This window comes from Callorhinus ursinus, unplaced genomic scaffold, assembly GCF_003265705.2.
Source record: "Callorhinus ursinus isolate GAN/ISIS: 27379988/994484 unplaced genomic scaffold, GSC_fseal_2.0 scaffold74, whole genome shotgun sequence".
In the NCBI taxonomy this organism is placed as follows: Eukaryota; Metazoa; Chordata; class Mammalia; order Carnivora; family Otariidae; genus Callorhinus; species Callorhinus ursinus.
In genome coordinates, this window is record NW_027397136.1 from 357,451 (window position 1) to 376,329 (window position 18,879).

The 18,879-nt window shown below is 43.2% G+C and overlaps 1 protein-coding gene across 3 annotated transcripts in view; it reads left to right on the forward strand.

The window, feature by feature from the left end:
* MICAL3 (microtubule associated monooxygenase, calponin and LIM domain containing 3) overlaps positions 1-18,879 on the forward strand; it is a 203,147-nt gene that overhangs the window by 109,579 nt on the left and 74,689 nt on the right. For 2 of the 3 annotated variants that reach the window (XM_073886980.1, XM_025851823.2), the window contains exons 17-19: positions 6,214-6,400; positions 16,437-16,525; positions 17,316-17,403. In XM_073886980.1, the coding sequence (XP_073743081.1) occupies positions 6,214-6,400; positions 16,437-16,525; positions 17,316-17,403 (364 nt within the window). Of the gene's footprint in view, positions 1-575; positions 633-2,909; positions 3,018-5,496; positions 5,605-6,213; positions 6,401-16,436; positions 16,526-17,315; positions 17,404-18,879 lie in introns of all 3 variants that reach the window. The other variant, XM_073886979.1, reaches the window with a different exon arrangement.

Sequence of the window (18,879 nt, forward strand, 5' to 3'; positions counted from 1 at the left end):
TGTCTTTAGGATTTCCATCCCTGTCACGTACATATTCCTGTCTGCTGACTGAAAATGCTTCCAGTCGTCCACGTTTCCCTTTAACAAATAATGCTTTGGTCCCGTGTTCTTGTTCAGGGACCACTCCCCACCCTGGAGTTTCCTCTGGACTGTGGTAATGGCCATTTGTTCCAGACAGTTTCCATCTCCCCACCTTTCCTTTCTAATGTCTTGTTGTGGAAAGCTTCACCCTCCTAACCGGCCTCTCCTATTAAGCCTTCCATTGAACGCCTCTGATCTTGTGCCACTGTGTGAAAGAAATACGTTTGTTCCACTTTGGTACTAACCATAGTTCTTTATATATGTGGCTGACCTTACTGGAGGCCAGATGGACAGAGTGCTGGACAGGGAGTTGTCCTAGGGTCAACTATGGGACATGGGATTTGATAGAGATGGGAGTGTGGTTACCTGGGGTGGGGATCTGTCAGGGGCAGGGGATATGTGTTGAAATGAATTCTGAATTTCTGGCACTGTCACTTAGTAGGTCCATATAGAACATTTGGATGGAGCTTAAGTTTCTACTTTGTTGCCAACAGACGTACAGGGATCTTGATGCTGACAGCCGTGGCAAGCAGAGTCCCCACCATGAGAGGGTAAAAGAGCATGAACCGTGGCATGGGATGCTGAGGGCCAAACAGATGGGGCACGCTGTGGTGGTGGGGCAGAGGGAAGGTGGGAACGGTCCCTGCTCCCCTTGCTTTGTGCACACTCTTGTCACCCAGCCAAGAGCAAGAATTCTTGTTGCTAACCGTGTTGACCCATGTATATAGGATTCACAGGAGAGCGTTCATCTGCCCAGCATTCAGATCAGTAAGCAGGTGGCATTTGCTTCTATCTTTTGATATTCAGGGTTCTAGAGGTAGAAATACTGTGAGAGCCAAAGCTCTTACTGGTGTAGGGATTGTGCAAGTATGAAGAGGATGGAGGGGAAGGAAGGCGGTGACGAGATGGGGGTATGTAATGAAAAGGTTTAGCTACTCTTTTCTGAAAAACTGAAGGGACAGTTACTGATTACACCTGGCCATTATATCATTTGACAAATAGCAGAGATGCCCATTTTAAAAAGCCGGCTTATTTTATGAAACTTTTTGGGTTGTTATTGTTACCCTTAAACCTGGTCCATGAGTGGGTATAGCTCTGCAGCAAGAGTGAAGAATCATCTCTTAATTTCACATGGGCCTTTTTCTTTTATTTTTACCTCTCTTTCTGCTTTTGCTTTCTGAGAAATAGAGTCACAGCTAAGGAAGCTAGTGCTGTGTCCCTAGGCCCTGTTACCATGTGAGGAGCAGGCGGTCTGTGTGCTGCCAGGACCACACGTGGATCGGTGCTGGGTGAGGGAGAAGAGACCGGGATGGAGGTGGAAAGAGGGCATCCCTTTCATCTCCTCACGCACAGCCTTGCTCTGCTTCCTTCCCTTCTGCTGGGGCTGCTTCCTCCCACGAGCACTGTGTGTGCCCAGCCTCTTCTTCCCAGGCTATATTCCTTTCAAAAAGAAAACTAGGCATTTTCATGGAGAAGGGCAAGCCCTACATTTCAGGGCATGCATATTTAATGAGGTCCTAATGATTTTTCGTGAAACAGTGCCTAAGCAAAGAAGAACAGAGGGAAGTGTGTCAAGGAAGAGGAGAGATGGAGAGATGGGCAGGGAGAAGCTATCAGACATCTGGGGCTGCAGTGCCCAGAGGAAAGGTAGCATTTTCCCAGTGAGCTGCTTTCTGGATTCTTCACTGCAGGGTTCCTGTCTAGATACCTTTAAGGGTTACCATTTATGTTCTCTTCCAAGATTTTCTCTCCACTATTCCATAATCTTTCCTACGCCCTACCTGCTGCTTCACCCTCCCACCCCCAGTCTTCCCATCATCTTCACTGCTTTGCCATCTCTGGGGGGGAGCTGCCTTCTGTCTTGTTTCTCTCTGGTGGGTGGTACTCTTCTACAGAGATCCCCCCCGCTACCCCAGGCCTATGTTTCTGAGTCTGCCCCATGTGCTGAGCTGAGGGCCAATGAGCTGGCTGAGCATCTGGAGCACCCGTTAAAGCTATGAAGTTAATGGGGGCTCTGAACTGGGGGTGCAGTGCATCTGCTTGGAGCTAGAGGGACAGAGGGCTGGCTTCTCTTACCATGACAGTACCTCTTCCTTCTACCCTGCAAGTACTTCACCCTGAACCTGGTAGGAAACTAAGCAGTTATCACTTGCCAGAGCTCTCAGCCCCCTTCTCCCTCTCTGGGGACTGGATGGCTCCTGGCTGCATGGGCCACAGAGGATCCCGGCTTACTTTTGTTACACATATTGCATGCAGTCTGCAGAGGATGTGGGATCTTTTCTCCTGATCATTGCTGGGATTTGGCTGGCTCCTTGGCAGGCAGAGTTTCTCTGAGCACTGGCAATAAGAAGAGGCAAAGCCACATTTCTGGCCTTTATGGAGAAGGAGTCAGCTTCACTCTAGATTTGCTATCTCTGTTCACTGTTTGTAAGCTGGTAGAATCTCCTTCTGCCCAGAAGTCCCAGCTCAAGCCAGTGAGGGGCTCTGCAGGGCATAAAGAGTGTGTGTGTGAGCAGGACACCACCTCTGCCACCTCCTGGCTGGCAGCGTTTTCTGCTTGGGGTGAATTGAGTAAAACCACCAAACAGGAGAAGACAAGGCTTGCAGAGGAGCCTCACAACTACAGTGACCGTGTTCCAGAGCAAGCTTCACTGTAAGCATGAGGCAAGGGTGAGCCATTCATGATTTTTGGAATAAGAATATTTCTTTACTTTGTTTATTATTTAGATGAAGGTCTAAAACTCCCAAATTCCTTGTATTCAGGTCAATGTGTAACTTTATTTAACGTTTCCTTTGATTTTTTTTTTTCTCCATCTTGTATTTTGTAGCCAGAGCCTGAACCTTCTCGTCGATTCTTTGTTGACCAGTGGGAGCTTTCTCTTAGTCTCCGCTCCTCCACCCGCCCCGCCTCTCCTTCCTCTGACTCCCTCCGACAGGTAGCACAGCCTGGAACTTGGCAAAGCTCTTTCCTCTTCAGCCTCTCCTCAGTTCACCTACACAAATGTCATGTGGCCCAGTGAGGTTGCAGAGCTCTTAACTTTGGCCTGTCTTCTGTGGGAATCCACCTGTGTCTGTCTGTTTTGCATGTAAGGTCTGTAGGCATACACCAAAGTTACGGAGGCTGCTAGCTTTCATGGCATCAAATTCTGTCAAATTCATTTTTTTTATATTTCAACTATATCGAATAATAATAAAGTTTTCAGCCATTAGCTTTTTAAATTCCCAATGTCTTCATATTAATATGCATGACAAAATATGGACCATAGTGTAATTAAATCTCTTAAATGGAGTGGTGATTATGCAGTATTCTGGGTGCCTCTCGAATTGTAATCATTTGAAGAATGAGCCCTGCTTTTTCCTACAATGGAACTGATCCAGCTGTAGAGTAGCTTAGAGAGTGATTGGTGGGTCTTTTTGCCCTTTCTGTTTGTGTTTCCCATTCTTGAGCAGTCTATGCAGTACGTGTGCAGAAGCATATGCATGTGTGGTGGCAAAAGTATAAGTCTAACAGTTGCTACATTTAGACTATTTCTTAAGATTGGGGAGAAGGAAACCATCTGCTTTTCATGCCAGAATAAATAGAACTTGAGTCTCCACCTCTCTTGGGGGATGCTTGTCAGTATTACCACATTGCTGAGAACTGAATGTGACCAATGCCTTTGCACGCAGGCAGCCCTGGGCTGTATGTATTTGCTGAGGATGCCGGTTCCTGGTGGGAGGGAAGGGTCCTGGCTGAGCAGTGAGGCCCCAGGGTTTGCTCAGCGTCCCAGCCTCATGTGTGACATCTGGCCTACACTCTCACTTACTTCCTGCAGAATGAAGCGCAATTTTCTGCACCCTCAGTGTCAGCTGTTAAATGATGTGCTCTGCTTTGCCTGGTGCCAGTCTGTTCCAGGCGTAAGCTTCCCTGATATCTCTAAGCTAAAGAAGGTTTAGATCTTAGAGCCACTTGTTTTTCTCGACTACTAATGGGTATAAGCTGTGGAGTTAATGAGCAAGTGGCACCAATCCTTGGAAATCTCCTTATTTTAAATTGAAAAATAGAATTGACTTCCTCAGTTCCAGCGGAACCCTGGAGAATTGTTTGCTCATTTGTGTTTCTGTTATTATCATAGAGTTAACATGGAGTTAGTTTTCCCCCAGAGCGCTTCTCTTATTTGTTCCTGCCTAGCCCAGGGCATGCCGTTGCTCAGGCCAGCGATTCTCTTACACATGGCTTTGTGTGTTGTCCATTCAAACCACTTCCTAATGGAGTTGTGAACATCCCCCAAGACAACTGCCCTGGTGTGTTTCTCAGTCAGAATTAGAGTCAGGACTCCTCACACTCGGCGGGCAGCTGTCCTATTGCACATAGTTTATGAGAGGAGTGTTGCACACATGGGGTTTCCTGATCATTTCCACGTGGAAGGGTGACTGTGGAGTCTCTAAAGGACAGCCAGCAAGGCTTTGACCTCATTCACTGGGGACAGGCTCAAAGCTAGGCTGCCTAGCAGGAAGGCTTACAATTGAAATTTGGTAGTTTCTTGTTACTTCTTCCGCATTGCTAGAAAGAGGATTGAATTGGTTGGATTTTTTCTTTTCTCTTTTTTCAACCTATAAAAAAATAATCCCTCCTGGACTAAAAACACATTCTGATTTCGCAAGACTATACCAAACCACTTGTCTGCATGGCTGCACGTGTTAACCTCCTGCAGCCGAGTTTAAGAAGCCCAGCCCAGTCTAGAAGGTTTTAGCCTTAGTGCCCAGATAGAACATATAAATACCAACAGAGAGAATGGGCTGAGAAGGATTCTTCCAGATAAAGCTCAGGAATATTTGATGCATATGACAGGGGTTGTGAGCGAAGCATTAATAGGAGGAAGGTGATCATCACTAGTAAGGCTATTGGCATCTTTTACCCAAGGGGAGAGTCATCCCTGCAAGAGTGAGGTTGGTTTCTTTCTAAATGAGGAAGTAACTTCCCAAGCCCTCCCCAGACCCAACTTGAAACATGCTGTTCATCTGGACATCTGCTGTTTTGGTAGGAGTTGTTCATCTTGAATTCTTCATATGTAATTTGAGTCACTAGGATATGGGCCCTTCTTATTCTGTTCTATATTTGTATCCATCCTGTCTTCCCACCTCCCTGAACTATATATTCCAAAAAGACATGAAAGACTAATTCTCCCTTACTGAATTTAATTATTCCTGCAGCCATTATTCTTACCAATGCTGATACGTCTGTGTGGACAATGACACCATTTTTCTTACCACCAAGTTTCCCTGCTTGTGGGCACTGTGTTGGCATGGTTTGCTGCTGCACCTTGTATTCATTTTATACCTTTCAATGATTTTTTTCCCTGTCTTCTTAATTTATTTATTTTTTTCCTTCTCATTTCCCTTCATTCTGGTCATTTTATAATCTCCAACCAATAGAAGTATATAAAGATGTACACGGGCGGAGTGAGCTCATTGGCTGAGCAGATAGCCAATCAGCTTCAAAGGAAAGAACAGCCCAAAACCCTTCTAGACAAGAAGGAACTGGTAAGAGATGTGTTAAGGGCACTATCTATCTAGATATAGCACAGCTGTGGTAAATAAACCTGGTTAATTCTAAGCAGCTTAGTAACATATATAGCCAATATATGCCATGTGTTAATTTTTTTTTAGGTTATCTGAATTTCGTAACAATTTCTAGGACTGAATGGTTGTTTAGAATGTCGTGTGGAAAAATGTACTTAGTATCTCTAAAAGTGATTTCTCTAGAGTCCAGGGGACCCATATCCATGTAGAACCATGTGAACACTAACGAGGTATTTTTATGCTACCTTCAAAACAGAATTCTGCCAAAATAATTCGGTTTGATTGTTGTGAAATTCTGTAAAACCACCTGGGGTCTCCTCTCAACTGTTGATGAACATCGATTCAGAACCCAGTTCCTGCTGCTTACTGCATAGAAGGCACATGTGACAGTCTCTGCACTTGTGCCGCTGTTTTGGGGGAGAGCCAATAGCAAAGTGAGCCATCTTAGTCTGTCTCAAAGCAAAATCACTTAGTGAGGGTTCGTTTCACATCTGGAGAGGGTCGTGCACCTCCTGGAGGTGAGCCTGAGAAGTGTTGCCCTAACGTGCCTCCCACTGCCCCCCATTACAGGGCTCAATAAAGAAGGAGTTCCCGCAGAATTTGGGAGGCAGCGACACGTGCTATTTCTGCCGGAAGCGGGTCTATGTTATGGAAAGGCTGAGTGCTGAGGGCAAGTTCTTCCATCGGAGCTGCTTCAAATGCGAGTACTGTGCCACCACCCTGCGACTCTCGGCCTACGCCTATGACATTGAGGACGGTAAGCCTGTTTGCACTTAGAAACTGGGCCTAGGAACACTGTTTTCCATGTGAACTGATCTTAGGGCCTCTTACTGTGTTCTTATATATACATTTTTTTCTGCCTCGCCTAACTCTTCCCATCCATCTCCCTCTACTCTTCTGTTTTTTTCTCTGAGACTCTTATAAATATTTCCCTAAAGTCACCAGGCTGTAGCATAGCATTACTCAGCAATGATGGTAATGAGAATGGCATGTGTTTACCTAAATCATTTCCCTGGCTTCACAGACACGTGTTTCTTACCTCAGGGTGAGATCTTAAAATAAAAGACACAAAGAGGATGAGGCTTTTTTTGTCTTTACTTTAGAGAAGGGGATATCACAGATCTATAGAAGTCCTATCTCTTGCCACAGGTCAGTGACAGCAAATTAAAACTGGATCTCATGCCACCTGGGTTCTCAGACTTTGCTTCTGGAGGATGACCAAATTGTGCCCATCTCTCTCTAGCATCAGCATCTCTCTGATGAATTGAGAGTTTGTTCCACAGGATCTAAATCTAATTTACTGCAGTGTTCAAGCCCTGGCCTTTCATGGCATGTATTGTTTTTATAATAGAAAGACCTTAATGGAGCAGAAGGTGGGGAATTATACAAATAGATGACAAAGCCTGATAGACAGACATGTCTGCCATTTGAAAACTCTTTGGTGACCTTTTCAATTAACCTTAAAGACATTGATTACTGTACTCATTCCTGTGGAGTGCTGAAGGAACTTTTTTTGAGAGGCAGTCTTACTGATTCAAAAGTAATGAAAAGACCTAGATTAATAGGCGTCCTCACAGAGGTGGCATTATGTGACCTCTTTTTGGATTCTCAGACCCAATTCCAATGTAGGGGTGTGGGGAGTCCCTCACCCCACCAGCCCTACAACACCAAGCAAGTCTCTGACACCAACAGGGTATATGAAAATTCAGCTCAATTCTGACACTGTCTACTCTGCCCAGAGATAGCATCAGATTCCACAGGTTAAGGGCTCAGGCCTAGAAGACTGCCCCTCATCCCCCACTTTAGACACCAGTCACAAGCCCCAGGCTGTTACATGTGCTTCTGACCCACTAGCTACAGATTGGGGGTTCCAACAACCTCTTCCTTAGGTTCTTTTCATTTGCTAAAGCGTCTCACAGAACTCAGGAAAACACTTAAGTTTACCAGTTTACTAAAGAATATGATAAAAGATAGAAATCAACAGCCACATGAAGAGATACATAGGGCAAGGTCTGGAGAAAGGGCATAGAGCTTCCATGGGGCAACTCTCCAGGGGTGCACTGCTCTCCCTGCAGCTTGACATGTTCACCAACCTGGAAATTCTTCAAACCCCATCCTTTTGGGGTTTTTATGGAGGCTTCATTGCAGTCATGTTTGACTAAGTCATTGGCCATTGTTTGATTCAATCTCCAGCCCTCTCCCCTGGAGAGTTGGGGAGTACCCTAAAAGGGGATACCCTCTAATCCCACAGTTCGTCCTTCTGGCAACCAGCCCCTGCCCTTGGGTGGGGTCTAAAAGTTACCTGAATTATTACAACAAAAGACACCTTTATCTAGGGAATTCCAAGTGTTTGGAGCTGAGTCAGGAACTATGGACTTAGACCAAATGTATAGGGGAAATATATTTGGTTTTCTGGTACATATGTGTGTCCATTACTACATTGGTAGGTAATTTTTGACTGAGGTAGGTAATTACTGGTAGGTAATTTTGACAGTTGAAGATCCTTCAAGGTCCAGCCAGTAGATCCCCAAGTATTTTTGCCCATAGATTGTGTACTCATCTTTGCCACATTCTCTTGAGGACACGGATGAAATGTAAAATGTTCCTCAAGGAGGTTACATTCTGATGGGCATTGATAAGACAAGGGCACATGGAGCAACAACAGACGGTGAAGAGTATATAATTAAGGGCTAAGAGACAAAATATAGATTCTAACTTTGCACAAGTTCAGAGGAGGAAGAAATCGATGAAGCTCCCCAGTTTTTAGGAATGACTGAACTGACCTTTGGCTAGACTCTGAGAGACAAGTATAAAATGTCTAAGTGGAGGAAGAGAGGGCATACCAGGCAAGAGAATGACAGGAGCTCAGATGGGAATGACCATGACATTGGGAGCAGATGAGGCAGGCCAGCCTGGCTAGGTGCATTGTTGACGTTGACTGGGGCAGGGAGGACAACAGATCTAAACAAGCTCCCCAGATTCTAACCCAAATGAATTTTTCATCAACTCAGACCCTCCACAAAGGACAGATGAACTAGAGAAAAGAATGGAATTTTAGGGATCCTAAAGCTTTAGTCTGTTCTTTATCCACATTACTGTGTGACTCAGAAATCTAACTGAAGGGCCTCAGATAAGAAAAAGGGAAGTCATAGGCCGTTTGTAGGAGAAAAAAAGTAACCCAGGCACTGTGGTGGGCCCTCAAATACATACCATGTCCTTCTGTCCTCACAACAACCCTATACAGTAACTGGTTTTATTATTGCAATTCTACAAATCAGGAAGCGAATTCAGAGAAGTCATAAGTTCCTTGTTCAAGTTCACACAAAACTAGTAAGTGCTGGTTTGCCCTGAATGACCTCTGGGATCCCTTCCAGGTCAGACATTCTGGGATTAGTGACTCTGGGCCTGTGTCAGCTCCACACAGGCAAATTGAGAATCTTACGCTTCAGAGAAATATCCATGTTTTACCCTTGTCCCTGATTAGTCTTCCTTTCAGCTCTTTTAAAAGGATGCAGTCCTAAGCTCCTCTTTCTTTTGCCAAATACTAGCTTATTTTCAACTGCTGCCAGCTCTTCAGACAAGGACTCTAAATCAGACAGTGTGTCAAGTCTTTCCCTGTCATCTCAAGGAGAGAAAACCCACTACCTGCTAAGGTGGTCTGTGAAGGGCCACCATCGGTAGCAACAAGCCTGAAACAGTCCACTGCTGTCTATCTCTTCGAGTACCAACCACCCTGACCACCCTCTGCATCTTCCATTGAGACTACTGGTCTCCCTGCCTCCACCATTGCCCCCTAGAGTCTGCTTCCACAAAGCAACCAAGGGATCTTAAAAGATGTAAATCAGATCTTTCCAGCCTGCTGCTTTGTACCCTTACTGTCTGCTGCACTACAAATAGAATCCGCTCAGGCTGAGAGCTTCGCTTGTCCACCCCGGCCTACATTTCCTCTCTGCTGCCAGCTAGCTCACTGTACTCCTGCCACATTGGTTTCTTTCCATTTCATAAACCTAATTAGGCCACTGCTACCTTAGGACTTTGCACTAGCTGTCTCCTCCCCTGGAATGCACTTCCCCCTAATCTTCACAGGGTAGGCTTCTTGTCATTCACAGCTTTGCTTGCATATTCCCTCCTCAGAGAGGCATTTGCAGACCTCCTGATCTGTGGTACTCATCACTACCTGATACTTATTCACACATTATCTGCTCTATCTGAGCAGAGACTAGTCTGTCCTCTTGACTGGAACGTTCTCAGTGTTTAGATTAGTACCTGTCCTATGATGGCCTTCAGTGAGCTGTTGAATGAATGAGTCATGGCCCATTATGCCTTAAGCTTGCCCTTTAGCCATTTGTTTCCTCTGATTTCTTTTTCTAGTCACTCCCATATTTAATTATCAAGATTTAATTTATTTAGACCATCTAAAATCAGTGGCTTGACAGAACCAACCATAATTTGTAGTTAGTTTATAACGTTAGTGTGGCTGTATTCACTGATTGAGACAGGCATCATAGTGACTAAAGGTATAGACTTTGGAGCCAAGCTTCCTAGGTTCAAATCCTCTGTGAGATTTACAGAGTAGGGGACACTTTGGGCAGGTTGTTTAACCCTTCTGTGCCTCACCTGGAAAAAGGTGGAGAGTAACAATATCTACCTTACTGAGTTCTGAGGACTAAATGAGTTGGTAGATATCATAATAGTTATGATAGTATCTGGCACATGGTAAATGTTAGATAAAAATTAGCTCTTTTTGTTATTAATCTAAGAAGTAAAAAGTACCATCATGTTGAGCTTGGGAAGGGGTTTGAGGAGATACATTGAGTACCTGCCACACATAATGTGATTTCTCATTTACTTATCTCACCCTATGAGTATTATCTTCATATTCTACATGAAGATGCGTGTTTCAAAATGCTAAATAGTTCACACAGCTATTGAGTGCTTGAGACAGTATTTAAACTGAGATCTGACTTCAATGCTCATGTTCCCTCCATCACATTATACTGCATTTTTAGAGAAAACAATTTTCTGGACTTTTCTTGAAAATTACCTTTTGGTTAGGTTTAGGATTTGTTTTGAAACCTAAGCCTCTTTCATTAATTTAGGATATTATAGCAGAATTCAATGAGAACTCCCTGGAGTTTAGCCTATTGAGTTGTATTTTAAAATACTAGGATTCTACTTAGTAGAAAAAAGCAAACTAATGCAGGGGAAAAAAATAGAAGAAAGGAATGAAAGTAACTATAACTATAGTTTTCTGATACTAAAATAAAACAAGACTTGGTTATAAATAATTGAAACCCAAGTCAGATTAAAGTGGAAGCATTAGGTTTATATCTTCCTTGTAGATAGCATTCTCAGAGAAGGGCTGTCCTTTCTGTCTCACCATCCCTGCGCATCCCCCAGAATGGCTCTGGTTAGCCTGACTTAGCACATGCTCTATCCTGGAGTGGGCTGGAAGAAAAAGGGATAGTCTGACTGACCTATATGGGTCATATATTTATTCCTGTGGTGGATAATGTTAGGCCACACGGTTGATAGCCCATCAGAATCACGTGGAGGAGGAAGGAGCATTTTTTAAAGAATAAGATACAGGCGCCTGGGTGGCTCAGTTGGTTGAGCGTCTGCCTTCTGATCAGGTCATTGATCCCAGGGTCCCGGGATCGAGTCCTGCATTGGGCTGCCTGCTCAGCGGGGAGTCTGCTTCTCCCTCTGCCCCTCACCCTGGTCATGTTCTCTCTCACTCTCTCTTGTCTCTCAAATAAATAAATTTTAAAAAAATAAAGAATAAGATACAAAACAGACAAAAAAGAAGCATATGATCCAAGCACTAGTAAATTTTGTCTTGCCCTAATTACATTTATCTTAGCCAAAATTCACAAAAGTGAGGGGCGCCTGGGTGGCTCAGTCAGTTAAACATCTGCCTTAGGCTTAGGTCATGATCCCAGGGTCCTGGGATCACGCCCAGTGTCAGGCTCCCTGCTCAGTGGAGAGCCTGCTTTTCGTCTGTCACTCTCCTTGCTTGTGCTCTCTTTCTCTCTCTAATAAATAAATAAAATCTTTAAAAAAACATTCACAAAAGTGAAATGGTTTATTACAGATTGTAAAAAGAGATTGTGTCTAAGCTGAAAAAAATAACCCATGATTCAGCTCCCCTCACAGAGAAATCAGCAGTGAGATTGATGGTCCTTTGGCTGTCAGTGTTCCTGACAATAGATGTAGTGTCTCTGAGTTCTGGTTAAGTGCCAATAGCTAGTGGGAAATTCTATTTCAGAAAACATGCTATGTGTATGAATATTATTTGAAATTATGAAGTCCATAAACTACATTTTTCTAAAAGATTTAGTCAGTGTTGGGAGGCAGGGTACAGGTAAAAGAAGACAGAAGTCAGTTACTTGGAAGGAAAAGAGGAAAGATGTAGTAATCAGAGCACCGGCTCTGAAAAAGAAAGAAGGCCATCTCACCTTTATTTCCTTTGACTTTTACATCCTCCCCTTTTTTTCCCTAGCTTTATTGAGATATAATTGACACATAACTGTGTGTAAGTTTAAGGTATACAGTGTGTTGATTTATACTTTTATAAACTGTAAAATGATTACCATCATAGTATTAGGTACCATCTGCATCCTATCACATAGTTACTAATTTTTTTTTTTTGTGGTGAGGATTTTTTCTTTTTTTTAAGATTGATTGATTGATTGATTGATTTGAGAGAGAGAGAGAGAACGTGCACACATGTGTGCCCGCAAGTGGGGGTGGGGGGAGAGAATCTCAAGCAGACCCGTGCCCCCCACTGCCCCGTTCCACTGAGCACAGAGCCCAGCGCAGGGCTCGATCTCATGACCCTGAGATCACGACCCAAGCCGAAATCAAGAGTCAGATGCCCAACTGACTTAGGTGACCAGTGACCAGCCACTCAGGTGCCCCTGTGGTGAGAACTTTTAAGGTCCATTTTCTTTGCAACATTCAAGTATATAATACAGTATGACTAACTATAACCACCATGCTGTACATTAGATCCCCAAGCTTATTAATCTTATAACTGGAAGTTTGTACCCATTGACCAGTATCTCATCATGTTCCCCACCCCTTAACCTCTGACAACCACCGTTCTGCTCTCTGTTTCTCTGAGTTTGTCTTTTTTAAATTCCATATATAAGTGAGATCATACAGTGTTTGTCTTTCTCTGTCTGACTTAACTTCACTTAACATAGTGCCTTCAAGGTCCATCCAAGTTATTACAAATGGCAGGATTTCCTTCTTTCTCATAGCTGAATAATGATCTCTTGTGTATATATGCCACATCTTTTTTATCCATTCATTCATTGACAGACACTTAAGGTTATTTCCATATTTTGGCTGTTGTAATGCTGTAATGAACATTGCAGGTAACTCTACAAGATTCTGATTTTCAGTTTCTTTGAGTATCTATCCAGAAGTGGAATTGCTGGATCATATGGTAGTCCTGTTTTTCATTTATTGAGGAACCTCCATACTGTTGTCCATAGGGGCTGTACCAACTTACATTCCCACCAGAAGTTCATTAGGGTTCCCTTTTCTCCACACCTTCACCAACACTTAACTCTTCTCTTTTTGATGATAGCCATTATAACTGGTGTGAGGGGATAGCCTGTGGTTTTGATTTGCATTTCCCTAATTACTAGTAATGTTAAGCACCTTTTCATCTACCTATTGGACATTTGCATGTCTTTTTTGGAAAACTGTGTCTTCAGTTCTGCCCATTTTTAAATCAGGTTGTTAGTTTTTTTGCTGTTGAGTTGTATGAGTTCTTTACATATTTGGATATTAACCCTTTGTTGGATATATGATTTGCATTTTCTCCCATTCTGTAGGGAGAAATATTGCCTTTTCGTTTTATTGATTGTTTTTTACTGTGCAGAAGCTTTTTACTCTGATGTAGTCCCACTTCTATAGATTTTACTTCTGTTGTTTGTGCTTTTGCTGTCATATCTAGGAAATCACTGCTGAGAGGGTCAGTGTCAAGGAGCTTTTCCCCTGTTTTCTTGTAGTTTTGTAGTTTCAGGCCTTGCACTTTAATTTAATCCATCTCAAGTTCGTTTTTGTGAGCGGTGTAAGATAGTGGTCCAATTTCATTCTTCCATATGTGGTTATCGAGTTTTCCCAACACCGTTTATAGAAGAGACCATCCTTTCCCCATCAAGTATGCTTGGCTGTCTTCTCAAACTGGGATTTATTTCTGGGTGTTCCATTGGTCTGTGTATCTGTTTTTATGCCAGTGCCATATACTGTGTTGATTACTGTAGCTTTGTGATATAGTTTGAAGTTGGGAAATATGATGCCTCTGGCTTTGTTCTTCTTTCTCAGTATTGCCTTAGCTATTCACGGTCTTTTGTGGCTCCATACAAATTTTAAGATTCTTTTCTATTTCTGTGAAAATGCCATTGGAATTTTGATAGAAATTGCATTGAATCTATAGATGGTTTTGGGTAATATGGATATTTCAATAATATTAATTCTTCCAATCCACAAATATGGATATCTTTCCATTCGTTTGTATCTTCTTCAGTTTCTTTTATCGAGGTCTTGTAGTTTTCAGTGTGTTGATCTTTCACTTCCTTGATTACATTTATGCCTAAGTATTTTATTTTTTTGATGCTAGTGTGAATGGGATTGTTTTCTTTACTTTTTCAGATGTTTTGTTGTTAATGTATAGAAACAACTGCTTTCTATGTGTTGATTTTTATATCCTGCAATTTTACTGAGTTATTGATTAGTTCTGGTGGCATTTCAGTGGAGTCTAGTCTAGGATTTTCTACATGTAAGATCATATCATCTTCAAAGAAAGACAGTTTTTATTCCTTTCTTATTTGGATGCCTTTTATTTCTCTCTCTTACATAATTACTCTGGCTAGGACTTCTAGTACTTTGTTGAATAGGAGTGGTGAGAGTGGGCATCCTTGCAAATCTGAGAGAAAAAGTTTTCAAACTTTCACCTTTGTGAATGATGTTGGCTATGGGTTTGTTGTATATGGTCTTTCTTGTACTGAGGTATGTTACTTCTATAACCTAGTCTGTTGAGTGTTTTTATCATGAAAGGGTGTTACACTTTGTTAAATGCTTTTCTGCATCTGTTGAGATCACATGAATTTTATCTTTCATTCTGGTCATGTGATGTATCACATTTATTGATTTGTGTATATTGAAACATCCTTATATTCCAGGGATAAATCCCGCTTTGTTGTGGTGAATGATTGTTTTAATGTGCTGTTGAACTGGGTTTTCTAGTATTTTGTTGAGAATTTTTGCATCTATGTTCATCAGGGATATTGGTCTGTAATTTTCTTTTCTTGTCATATCCTTATCTGGCTGTGGTATCAGGGTAATGCTGGCCTTGTAAAATAAGTTTGGGACTATTCCCTCCGGTTTAATATTTTGGAAGAGATTGAGAAGGATTGCTGTTAATTCTTCTTTAAATGTTTGGTGGAATTCACCAGTGAAGCCATCTGGTCCTGGACTTTTCTGTTTGGGGAGGGTTTTGATTACCGATTCACTCTCCTTACTCAGTATTGGTCTATTCAGATTTTCTCTGTCTCCATGATTCAGTCTTGGTATGTTACATGTTTTTAGGACTCTGTTCATTTCTTCTAGGTTATCCAGCTTGTTGGTGTATAATTATATGTAGTAGCTTCTCGTGATCCTTTCTTTTTCTGTGGTATCAGTTGTAACGTCTCTCCTTTCATTTCTGATTTTGATTATTTGGGTCTTCTGTTTTTCTGAATTAGTATAGTAAAGGCTTGTCAATTTTGTTTATCTTTTCAAAAAGCCAGGCTTTAGTTTTCATTGACCTTTTTTATTGGTTTTCTGGTTGGGTTCTCTTATTTAAACTTTGAGAACAGGAAAGTACATTTGTCAAAGGAGTACCTTCTGCAAATGAAAAGGATAAATGGGATTACTCTGTTTCAACAGTTTCTATAATAGGGTCTATCCTTTAATTTTTGAAAGACTTGGCTCTTTAAAGTGGGAGTAAGGAAAGAGCCAAGAAAAAATGACCTTTTGTGACTGACTCCCACTACCAGTGTCATGGGAAAAGCCAAGATCATTGTTTTTCAAACTTTGGACCACACCTGCAAAAGAAAATACATGTTACATTAGGACTCAGTAAACACATGTAGACACAACTAAAAGCTATAAGGACCAGTAATTTGATTATGCCACTGTGCACTTTAATGCATTTTATTGTGCTTCATTCTATTCACAGTCCATTGCAGGATTGTTGGTTTGATTTTGTATTGTTTTTTTAATGCTGATCCTGACCCACTAAGGGGGGCATAAGGCTGGCTTGTGAATGGTTGCGGGAGAAGGGAGCAGCAGAGGGGGTCCGGTCAGAACCAGTGCTCAATGCTCCCCCACCCCCTGCAGCCTTCACGCCTCCACCCTGCGCTTATGTTCATTCTTGGTTTCCCCAGAAATGCTACTCCCAGCTTTCCATGTGACCGCATCTTTGTTCTACACACACTGCCACTTTGTTCACTGGCCCTGCCATGGAAGCTTCACATCTTTGCTCTGGGCTCTGATTGGGTGATAGCTCAATGGCCTTCACATATCCCAAAGAAACCCCCTCCCCCTTCGGGCAAAGGGGAGAGGAGGACTGAAATCAAAGTTTATAGGGAGGGTTTGGCCACCCTGGACAAGAAGCCTGGGCAGTGGTGACGGTGCCCTGTGGCTAGAGGAGATAGGAGCGTGCTAAGACCAAGGAGTCAAGTTCAGAATTAAGAGTCTCGCTCACTTCCTTTTCCCCGGCCTCTTGCTGCCTACAGGTAAATTCTACTGCAAACCACACTACTGTTATCGACTCTCCGGCTCCGCACAGAGGAAGAGACCAGCAGTGGCTCCTCTCTCTGGAAAGGTAATGGTGATCCATCTGTAAGTGGGGGAGAAGCAGCAGGTGCGTTTTAGTGTGGTGACAGGTGAGGTGTGGTTGGCCAGGCCTGCTAAATGGCCACTAATTTGCCTTTCTTGTGAATGGGAAGGGCCTGAGAGACAGTCACAGTCCAGTTGGGGAGGAAACCAACTTTTTGAGTATAATCTTGATATTACATTTCACTAAGGTAATGTTCCATCCACCACCTGAGTCGGATTTGAGAGATTATGTTAGACCCTTCTGTTTACTCTATATAAGAGAAGACTTTAGTCATTGTAAATAAGCATCTTTCTGAGAAAAGGACACCCTGCAAAGGAATGTGGCTATAAATAATCTGCTCTGCTTGTCAATTCCTTTAACTTTCTTTATTCTGTGAATTACTTATCTAAATACCTTTTTTCCTTCTTACATTTTTTTTTTTTTTAAATGAGAGTAGCTCCTCTACTTGTCTTTGTCAAGGTGAACCGGGTATTCCCTTCCCTACAGGATGTTACCTTGTCAGCTTGTAGGCTTACTAACCCGTCCTGGAGAGGCTTTTGTTGACCTCAGAGGGACTTGTGGGGAAAGGAAACTGATTCCAGGGTGGACCTAGATTTTGACTGCTGGCGATTTCCCCATGAAGTCTGTCCTGGATTTTTAAAGAAAGACTGACTGTGTGAAAAATACAGTCTGGATTGACTGGTGAGAGCAGTGAACTAGCCAGGCAGGGGCCATTGCCTTCTGAGATTTTAGTGCTTCAGTCAGTCACTCTTCTTCTTCTTGCGGACTTTCCTAGGAGCCCAGAGAAGCCCTGCAGGATGGCCCAACTGTGGACGCAAATGGACGGGCCAGCGCCATGGCCAGCCCTGCTGAGAGAACCCCAGGTAGCCTCACTTCCTTGTTTGGCTGGGTGGTGCGTCACTCTCTCGGCCTCTGTGACAAGGCCAAGGGGATGAGCCAGCACCTCCAAAGCAACATTTCTTCGATTGGGCATCAAGTGGCCCAAAACCCTTTGGACTCCTTTTTCATGTGCCAGCTGCTTGCGTTCGGAGTCCCCTTTCTCTATGGCCTGTCGGAGGTGCTGGTACAAATCCGAGGGGAGTTGCGCTGGCAGACCGTGAGCCAGTAGGGGCGCCATCTGGTGAGCGTCAGTAATGTCCATTCCCGATCTCAAAGTATTGTTGCTGGGGCCTGGGAGTCTGCCCGCACTCATAAGACACACTGGGGTGGTCGGTCCAGGCCCCATCCAGGTAGACAGGAATTCAGAACAGGCTGCTTGCCAGAGTCCCAGGGCCTTCTTGTTCTGGACTCCTTGGACAGCATGGAATTGTAATAAGGCCCCATGATCTGGATTTGTGTTCACCTAAACTTGACATTCTTGCATCCCGCTCCCTATTTAGGTATCTACATAAGCTGACACTGCACTTCCATTTGACGTGTAACCACTATAGGTCATGCCCTGTCCTAATCACTTTGGGGCATTTGAACTTCTAATGAGGACCAAACCATAATTTGTTCCATTTCCACTAATCATTTCCTTGTGTCAGGAAGTGAATGACACTATCCCTACCTCTGAAAACACATTTATTCTGGTGTTTTAGCTCATGGGCTCATGGACGTTAGATTTGTTGTGAAGAATTGTAGTTTTTTTCCTTAAAATTACCTCTCTCTGCTCCGTGTCAGGCCAGCCTGTGAGATATGTCCCCAGTTCCACAAACTGCTGGGTGGTCCCAATACCCCCAGGGCAGCCACAGACTATATACAACCCAGGGTCATTGTATAGGTGAGAGAGGAAGTCAATGGGCCGTGTTTCTGCTTCTCACACTTTTTCTGTCTTTCACAGCAGATAGATCTCAAGCAGCCATTTACAAACTCATGAAAATTACCATATAAAAACTAAAGATTATCAGCTAATGCTAGAAACTGTGGAGGAGTTGGTAGTGAAATTTCCATATTGGGAAAAGAGAAGAATTATCCACTCTACTTTCAAATGAGAGGTTTTCAGAGTTGCTTCTTTCCCTGTGCTTAATAATTAGGGAAAGGGAGAATGTGCCCGGAGAGGGCAGTGATTTGGAGGCTAAGGCCCAGCAAACCCCAGCTGAGCTAGGTGAATTCGGCTTCTGCTCTATGTGTGCCCACATTAAAATCCAGGGAAGCTTTTTAAGTGCCCTACGAATTGGACCAACATTTTATAGCAATGTTTATGCCACGAATGACTTTGAAACCTATGGCTTTGAAATCCTTTATAATCTGTCTTTCCCATGAAATGCTGGCAGCCTTTTGCAGTTGACACTCTCAGAGCACAAGGGGGAAGTGCTGGTAGCGAAAAATCACCAAAGTGATCTAGACAGAGACTTAGG